Source organism: Hetaerina americana, unplaced genomic scaffold (assembly GCF_022747635.1).
Source record: "Hetaerina americana unplaced genomic scaffold, ioHetAmer1.1.p SCAF_1, whole genome shotgun sequence".
In the NCBI taxonomy this organism is placed as follows: domain Eukaryota; kingdom Metazoa; phylum Arthropoda; class Insecta; order Odonata; family Calopterygidae; genus Hetaerina; species Hetaerina americana.
Window position 1 is genome coordinate 2,750,175 of NW_027286069.1, and position 8,947 is coordinate 2,759,121.

General features: G+C 35.7%; 1 protein-coding gene across 1 annotated transcript; it reads right to left on the reverse strand.

Annotated features, from left to right (window-relative positions):
* Positions 1-957: 957 nt before the first annotated feature.
* Positions 958-7,439, reverse strand: LOC139687554 (HCLS1-associated protein X-1). The gene is made up of 6 exons (XM_071584768.1): positions 7,241-7,439; positions 7,074-7,151; positions 6,857-6,993; positions 6,609-6,741; positions 1,796-1,931; positions 958-1,491 (listed from the first exon to the last, which is right to left on the reverse strand). Exons 1-6 carry the CDS (start codon positions 7,309-7,311, stop codon positions 1,294-1,296), a joined length of 753 nt encoding a protein of 250 aa, XP_071440869.1. The 5' UTR covers positions 7,312-7,439; the 3' UTR covers positions 958-1,293.
* Between the last annotated feature and the right edge of the window lie 1,508 nt (positions 7,440-8,947).

The following is an 8,947-nucleotide window of genomic DNA, read 5'->3' on the forward strand; positions in this document are numbered from 1 at the left end:
GGCTCTAAGGAGGGTGGTCGATGATATCCCAGCCAAATTCATCGAGTAGGGTGGTCTTTTGATGTGACACATGTGGACATGCATTGTCAAGATGCAAACACACTCCCTTGGTGAGACTCCTTATTGTAACAGAGGACCTATGACACAATATTCTGCATGGAGAAGTAGCCACTCTCTTCATTAAGGCCTTCCTTTATCTCATTAAGGGTGATTCTCCAGTTATTGCGCACCATCTTGTCAATTGGAGCCACCGTTGATTCCGGCAAACTCTGCTGCCCCGACTGCTACTCATTGTGGACGTTTTCCCAGCCATCAAAAAACTCCCTGCACCACTTTCTCACGTTTTTGATGTCCATACACTTCCACTATATGGGGATGAATTTATATCGGAGAAGCAATCGTCAGTTGGCTTCGCGACACGGCAGGAGAAAGGTACGACACTGGTATTAAAAATCTGCTTACATGGATGCAAAAAGTGATTGATCGTCAAGGCGACTATGTAGAAAAATAGCAAAATGCTCAGCCTTTCCTATGATGCACGCAAAGTTGAGAATAAATTTGATTTTTCATGAAAAAAAATAGGAGACCTTACTTTTCAAATCGCCCTTGTATATGTCGAATTACAACACAATTGAACTTATTCCCAAACAAAGATAAACTCACATATATACTTTCATGCAGCAGGGGATGAATCACATTCACTCTCACGGCAACTCATTTCATGTCACCTATTTTAAGCATTAGCTTTCCAAAAATATTGTGGTATGAGATGATTTAGTGTGTCATTTCAGTTAACTGGACTTCTATGGCAATAAAAAGACAAAAATTGGTATTGAATATTCAATGCTTCACCAAAAACAAAAAAAAAGCCTCCACACTTAGCTTTTTGTTTTTCAGCTACTAGACAAACCGCTAATGACTACTGGTGAGTTTTGACTAATTGCAGTAAACTTTACGTCACATTTAAAATTTTTTATTAAACACACTAATAAATATTTACAACATTATATATAAATATCTACAAATCAATATTTTTCCAGTCATTCATGAACATCAATATAGATGTTCCAAGATTTTACCCAGGTCAAAGAACTTGACACAGTTTCTGTTGCATCAGACCTGAATCATGATACAATTAGTAAAGTTGGATGCAGAGATCATAAATTTTTAATCTAAATAAATGGGAATAGTAACTCCCTAATTGCCAAGGGTAAATTAGAATTACTATCAATTTGAATTAGAACCACAAAATAAAGACGTTTACTCAGAGACATGGGAAATTAAATTCCCGCATCAACGCCTGCCGAAGAAGTTACTAAATAAATCATCAAAAATCATGTCATCGGATCTCCTAGAGAAGGGGTCCATGCCGCCCCTTGGGAGCAGGTCTGTCTGTGTGTGCACATCCTCTGAGCCGTCCGCCTTCTGCACGCTCACCACTGTCTCCTCCGTCCCGTCACTTCGCTTCTTTGTGGTTCGAGTCTCCACAGTCTAAATTTGTGCAAAACACAAAATGAGACGACTTAGAAGGACATGGAAATACCTTTCAGCTACACAAATATGACACAGTAAACAGAAATTGCAAAGAAATACTTAAGTTACTGAATATTTGGTGTAGAATCAACTAGCTACCGATAATCATGTATGGTTACATGATATCAGCATCAGTATTTAAATTTCATACTCTTACAAAATATAAGACCTGGGTGCATGTTGTGGGGAAAGCTCCAGAAGGGAAACCTACATACAGCTACAGGAGAGGTATATCCCTTCTAAAAGAAATGTCAATACTTACACCATCAGGTTTACGCACTGTTTGCGTAATTATTGATTCACCAAAGAAGCGAAATTTCGGAGCTGGTATGGTGGGTACAATGCGCTGCTCTGGAAGAGGATCATCCAATATACCTCCGAGGCCTTCAGCTCCAACCCTAAACATGAAGGAAGAGAGAAAGCGATGAGTGGTGCTACACATGAGAAGCGAAAAGTATGATGATCTTTGATAACCTATGAGAAAGAGTCGGCAGGAAGTAAAAGGAATGACAATTAGACAAATCAGCGATTAGGCTACATCAATAACTAAAAAAAATATACCAACCAAAATCAATAGTTAGATAACTGCGTTGATAATATTTTCAAAATGTACTTAAACAAGGAGGCCAAATAAGCAAGCAATGACAATTCATAATATAATTGTGCAATGATAAAAGCAGAAGCATTGAAGTATTTTAATTAGTAGATGCACAAGGAAATGTTATTTATTTAAGCAGTGTGCACATTTTAAAACTAGTGGACAACAACGTTCTCATGTGTTCTTCAAAGTGGCAACATTATCAATTAAAGCTACAATTATTCCTCCCAGCAAAGGGAATGGTTCCAGGAGAAGCTTGATGGAATCATTTCATGGCAAAAGGAGGAAACTTCACCATTAACGAGATTTCATACACAACATATGTTTATAACCTCAACTTCATTACTGTGCATGACTATAAGTACCCACACCAAATAATGAATTTACCTGATGATATCAAACAATCAAATAAGTTGTGCAAATATATAGAGCATGTGGAATTACAAAGTTAATATTCAAGTCCTTTAACCATATTGCTAATGGATGAATTTCAAAAAACAATGAATGCCAGAAATTAAATTTAGAGGGAAATTTCAGAACATTTTTAATAACTCAAATAGCACTGGTTACTAACAAACAGCTAAAAAATTTTCTTAGATTTTGGAAATGAGTACCATTATTGGTCTCGCAATTCCCCATGAAAAATCACCTTGACCCTTATTTACCATAATTTTCAAGACCTGAGAGACGTTTAGGGGATTGATGAACTAACATTTCCAAATGATATTTGATGCAGGAGGCTCTTCAAAAACTCGCAGGACTGGATTATCACAAGACAAGTTTTGACATAGGAAACCACATCGAATGTTACAGAAATGGGAAACAGCTGCATATATATAAGGACCATAATTACTTCATTTATTGAAGAATAATTTCAAGACACCACTACTACTAGGAGTATGTATTTTTGTGTTGAAAGAACCAGAATTATATGTATATATTTCATTGTGACGACATAAAACCAAAAGAGTACATCAAAGAGATTATACAGCCATTTTTTTTGCAAGAATATGAATTCAATCTCATAATAGGATGATTTCTACAATAACCCCACCATTTACCAAATTAAAATAACATTTCCTGGAAAAAGAGGAAATTTCCTCCGACTTTATTGTTCTTAAATTTGCTATGCACAGGCAGGCCTTGGTGTTAAAATAAAATCAATCTAAACCTAATGTAAGTTTGGTTGGCAATAAGTGGACTCACACAGATATATTCTCAAAAATTAAACACACATGGACCATATTTGACAGCATATAAGACACCTTTTTTTCTCTAAAATTACAACAATAAAAGTAAATCATAAGCAACAGAATGATTATGATGAGCTAAATAACCAGATTTTACTCAAAAACATTTAATACAGAACACAATGAAATGCATCCTTAAGTTGGACTGCTGGAAAATACATTCCTAAAAGCACAATGTGCAAGCACAAAGTGAAGAAATTAAATTAAACTCAGAGCCAAATGAATTTCTTTTGGTGTATCAGACACTTACCCTGATCCACTCCTTTCAGAACTCCTGCATCAATAAAGAGTTTGAACAATTAGGTAAATATTATAAATTTATGAAGAACTTGGGATATTCAAATATTTAGCTGATGGGTAAGTAACTAATATATGATATGTGTACAGCTTTCAAAAATCAAGTAAAAATGAATATGCAGAGAATAATAGTTTACTTGAATTATTCCTTTCAAACACCACTTCACCAGTCGTATACAATCATTATACATATTTCTGATAACCTTTACAATTTATTCTCACAATCACTAACAATCTGTATGTTTTTACATTAAAGGGGTCCCTATGCCTCCCAGGCATATCGGCCACTTTATGGATACCACCCAATGGTTGGGGCTATTCTGCAACTTAAAGCTCTCGAGTTAGCAGGTGAAAGCAGATTCATTAGGCTTCTAGTAATTCTGTAAATAATTTATTTAGAGAGAAAATCTTACTTTGCTCCTACTTCTTTCAAATTAAATCCGTAACGGGGACTAAGTACCCTCAAGCACCCCAACGAGCTTCAGCCAGAGTTTGAATCACAATTCCCTCACATTATCCACTTTTAAAGTTTTCTCTTTCAGAGCTTATGCCTAACTGCTGGAGCTCAATCCATTATTTATCTACTTGAGGCAGTAATTTATAAATAAATCCAGCCAAAATTTAAGAAAAAAATAAGTATGGTTGAAACTGTCCAATGATCACCTAAACTGACAACTTTTTACATGTACTAATTAAAACCCAATAATAATTTAGCCTTTATTTAGATGACTACACATCAACATGACTATTACCAGGCCAAACTTAACCCCTTCATAATGCATTGTATGTATCACAAAGAATTCGTTTTAAGTCCCATAAACTCCAGGTAAAAACAAACTCAAGTAGTCTTACTTAAAATGAATAATTACACAGTAGAAAACAGTTTGCATCAAAGAGAACATATTGAAGGGAATCATTTGATCTGAAGTATGGTCTAATAAAAGTTAGACTATCTTGATGCTGGCACACGAGTTGGACATTTCTTTAACAGTGATTTAACAATGAGCAAGGCATTTCTTTAGGTCACTAACAATATTTCATTTGTAAAAGAAAGAAAGGACCATGCAAAGACTGAGTCTGATTACTCCATATATATTAGTATACTGTTCAATATATTGAAGTTCCAACTGCCATGGACACCGCAGTTGATGGGATTAATGTGACCTAATTTTGATTAGATTTGTTTTTTGATCCTATTTAAATACCTTGTGATATTAATGCAATTGACTACTTAAGTTTTCTATACTTGCACCTAAACTTAAGTTTAAATAGAATAGGTATTTCCTTATCTTCTTCCTCACAATGTGATTCACTAAATAAAAACAAGTCTGAAATTGAGTTAACTTCTTCCCTGCCTTTGGTATGTGACCATGTTGAATCTCACTTAAAACTGGCAGACAGACCCAATTAAAACTTTTAATTTATTACAACAGTAATGTAAATACAATCACAACTAGTGCTGTTCAAAATTTATCTTCAAGTCCAGGATGCAGAAATGAAACAAGCAATTTCATAGGGCCCTACCCCACTTGCTTGATCCGGTATATCATCTAGGAGAAATAAACCATCTTCAGCAGAAGTTCCACCAAGTTTCAGAATGTGGTTGGGATATATATGACAGGGAGAGAGAGGTGGATCCATGATCTGTTTAAGGATAATGCCCCAAGGATTCCAAACACCATTCCTGGCTCATCGTTGGGACATAAAGGAGCTAGTTCACCAGTATACACTACAACAATGCCAAGGTGGGACTTGAGCCCATAACCTTTCCACTATGTGGAGTCCATTTGTGCTAAACTGTGTAAAAAACATGTTTTTCAATGAAGTCTTTAAACATTTCTTTTTTAAACGTTTTTTGGTGAAATATTTGCTTTAACTTTTCAGGAAGCATTCTAATGATGTTTCCCAGTGATGAGCTGCCACAGCAGACGATACCATATCAAGCTATGGGCTCAAATATACTTTGGTAGACTGGGATTAGTACTTCTGCATTAAAATAGTAAGCAAGATTTAAAAAAAATGAATGACCGAGCATAATTTTTTACCACATAACTCCATTTGGAACCTCAAGCATAACTCGTCTATATCTAAGCCCAATAAATTGGTACATGCCAACATGGAATCAATTGGTTTCCTATTTCTATTCGACTGAAGGTATTTATTACTAAACACCAAATAAACTGTTCTTTTGGCATGTACTTGTAAATTATTGTCATGAAGCTATTGAGCAACTGAATTCATCATAGCATACATATCAATCGCCGATTGAAATAGTTTAGTATGGCTTCCTATTAGACTTATGTCATTTGCGTGCGACCATCATGCTATTATCCTATCGGGAGATTAAGGCTTTTTCAATACCATTTACATAAAGCAGGAAAAGTCACTGCAGGCATATATTTAATTTATATTAACTCAATGGATTAATATACGATTCAATGTGAACTTATCTACTTAAACATACATAGATTCTGAGGAGTTATTAGTTCTTTGCAGAATAAGGACCTGAGAAGCATGCAAATGGGATTTATTGCAACCACTAGATTTCCTTCTTATGCCAAATTTTCTACTCAATATGACCAGTCAACATTACCAAAGAATCAACTTTGTTGATCATTAGATTACGTATGAAATAATCATTGGAATTAAAGGAATGGTGCAATATTTTAGAGTACTTAGCCATTAGATTTATGTTACAGCTAGATTAGTACACAAGGCAATGGAACCAGAGATATTTACTACTGTTACAATAATTTGATCACTCATACCGGATATTTGCTTTCAAATCTAAATGGTGCATTTGCAAATTCATAGGAAGCAAAGGCAATCTCATAGAATGTTTTTGCTGTCAGATTGGGCATTCACTAGGAGCAAGGAAAAATAATAAGAACACATGGATAAAGGAATAGGGCAGGGTGACAAACTATAACCTTGAGTCCAGATCGGCGTCTTTTCGGATGATAGGAGTGGTACCGTCTGATTGCTTTAAATATTCATCTCGCAGACTCTGTGAGCCAGTATCAGGTGATTCGATAGCACCAAAACTTTTGGGGTGTGATTCGTCTGAAAAATATTGAATAGGAACTCATCAGATCAATTATTAGAACTAAAAATCACACATGAACTGAAATAAATGCTACCAGAGGTATAATAAATTTCTGCTCAAACAACAACTGACCAAATATTGAAGAATGAGAAAACATTGAAAAATTTTTCAACATCTGTTGCATATGTTCCATTTGCTGCTCGAAATAGCGATGGATTTCCAGTGGATCTGACAACACAGGAAACATTGGTGGACCCTGCTGTTGACTCCTAAGGGTGAAAGCAAATTTTCAGAAAAATGTGTTGACAAAGCCTAAGACACAATAACCAATACTACGTCATCTACTAACAGTATGTCATCATCCTCATCGCCATACTCTTCATACCATACAGGTTTCTTGAATTCACTTCCGTTACTCGGGTCCGAACTGTGAATGATTAGAGCAATATTATACCATAATGAACTACAGCTGCCAATAATAAACTATGAATTACATGAGAGAATAAATTTATTTACGTTGATGGATCCACTGGGGTGTGTGATCTTGGAAATCCGAAAATGTTTTTCATGAAATCGTACAGGCTCATTCTTGAGAAATTAGAAACGAATTTACGCTTGTTTTAATAGCCTGGTAAATTCCCAGCTACCTGTTTTGACACTTCCTCACTTCTGCGTAATTGGCAAGACACTCAAGATTTTTCCAAACTATCAGAGTAAAACATTAGACTGCGGCTGTGCGAGATTTTAAAATACATGAACTTACGCGCGGCAATCAAAATATTTTCTCGGGAATTCTTAATAGTATTCTTTTAAGAATTGAATCTCATATTTCATTACACAATTAGAGTATGAAAAGCGTTGAAAATATTTTGACAGCATTTAATTTTTAATCATTTTTGGATTTTTTAAAAAAGTCAACTGGAATCAACAAGAACACGATGATGGCCGAACCAACAATATAAAATTACATTTCTGCCATTTAAGTGGCCTTGAAATTACAAATTAAATCGTACAAAGCGAAAATATTTGTAGGTTTAATTGTAATAATAGTTTTATTCATTTATTGGCTTACTTGGGCGATGTTGAGACTTATAGTCCCTGCTTCCACCTAACCCTTACAAAACAAACATTACATTGGAGACAATTACATACAACCAGGCCTTAGAGGAAAATCCACCTGGGCGGGAATCGAACCCGCGACCTCTGGGTTGGTAGGTGAGGACGTTACACCGCCGCCACCGGTTTAGAACATACCATCAGTAAATGTATAGTATTAACCTTATATTAAAAAATATTAAACAGCTGGGTCATTAAATTTAATATCATAGCTATGAAAAAATATGACGAGACATTTTCAATTATGATTACTACAAAGTAGAAATAAAACTCTATATTTGAAACTTTTACACCTTTTGCTTGCTTTGAGCTGCTGTCAGTGTGGCGCCGTTGGTTAGGGAGTTAGGCGGCGTTGGGGGATACATTTTATTTATCAATTGAATCATTTTAATTATTTTAGCACAACCCTCTTCCCTGTTAATATTCTTAACTTTTGAGTTAAATTTCATAATCACAAAATAGTTGGTAGAATATATTTGCATGCTTATTCAGATGCATAATTTGGATGTGATGAAACAAGAATACTGATTAAACAAGAATAACACCGGTCAAATATGACTAAAAAACCATGAGCACAATAATCAACCCGAAGGTCGGTTTGATCGGTGATGTTAGAGTTCACCGAGTACCAAGCCCGACGGTGTGTGAAATTCACACATCAGGGTAGGAGGACCAGTTCCTTTTCCTGTGCCGGTTATGGTTTCCCAGGAAGATCTGGTACCCGAAAAAATTACATAGCTTGGGTGGAGCAGGTGTAGGTGCCCAGAGTGGCTTGTCCGGGAACCAGCCCCGGGCCCTCCGGTCAGTAGTGAGCGACCCACAAGATGGCTAATACAACACTCTAATTTTGCATGCATACTGACATTTTTGAAATGCACACTGAAAATGTTGTAAATGCTAAACCTTTGCTACTGCTGGTGACTCCATTTTTCACCTTAATGAAAGCCTGGCTACTGCTTAGCCAATTTTTTCAGCGATAAATATTCAAATTATATTTTACTGTTGCTGTTGTTATATGGTACACGAAATTTTGGTGGCGATTCGTGAGTGTGCCGCTACTACCTTTATGGTTTCGTTAAAAGTGAGTCAAGTCTGTTCCCCGTAAAA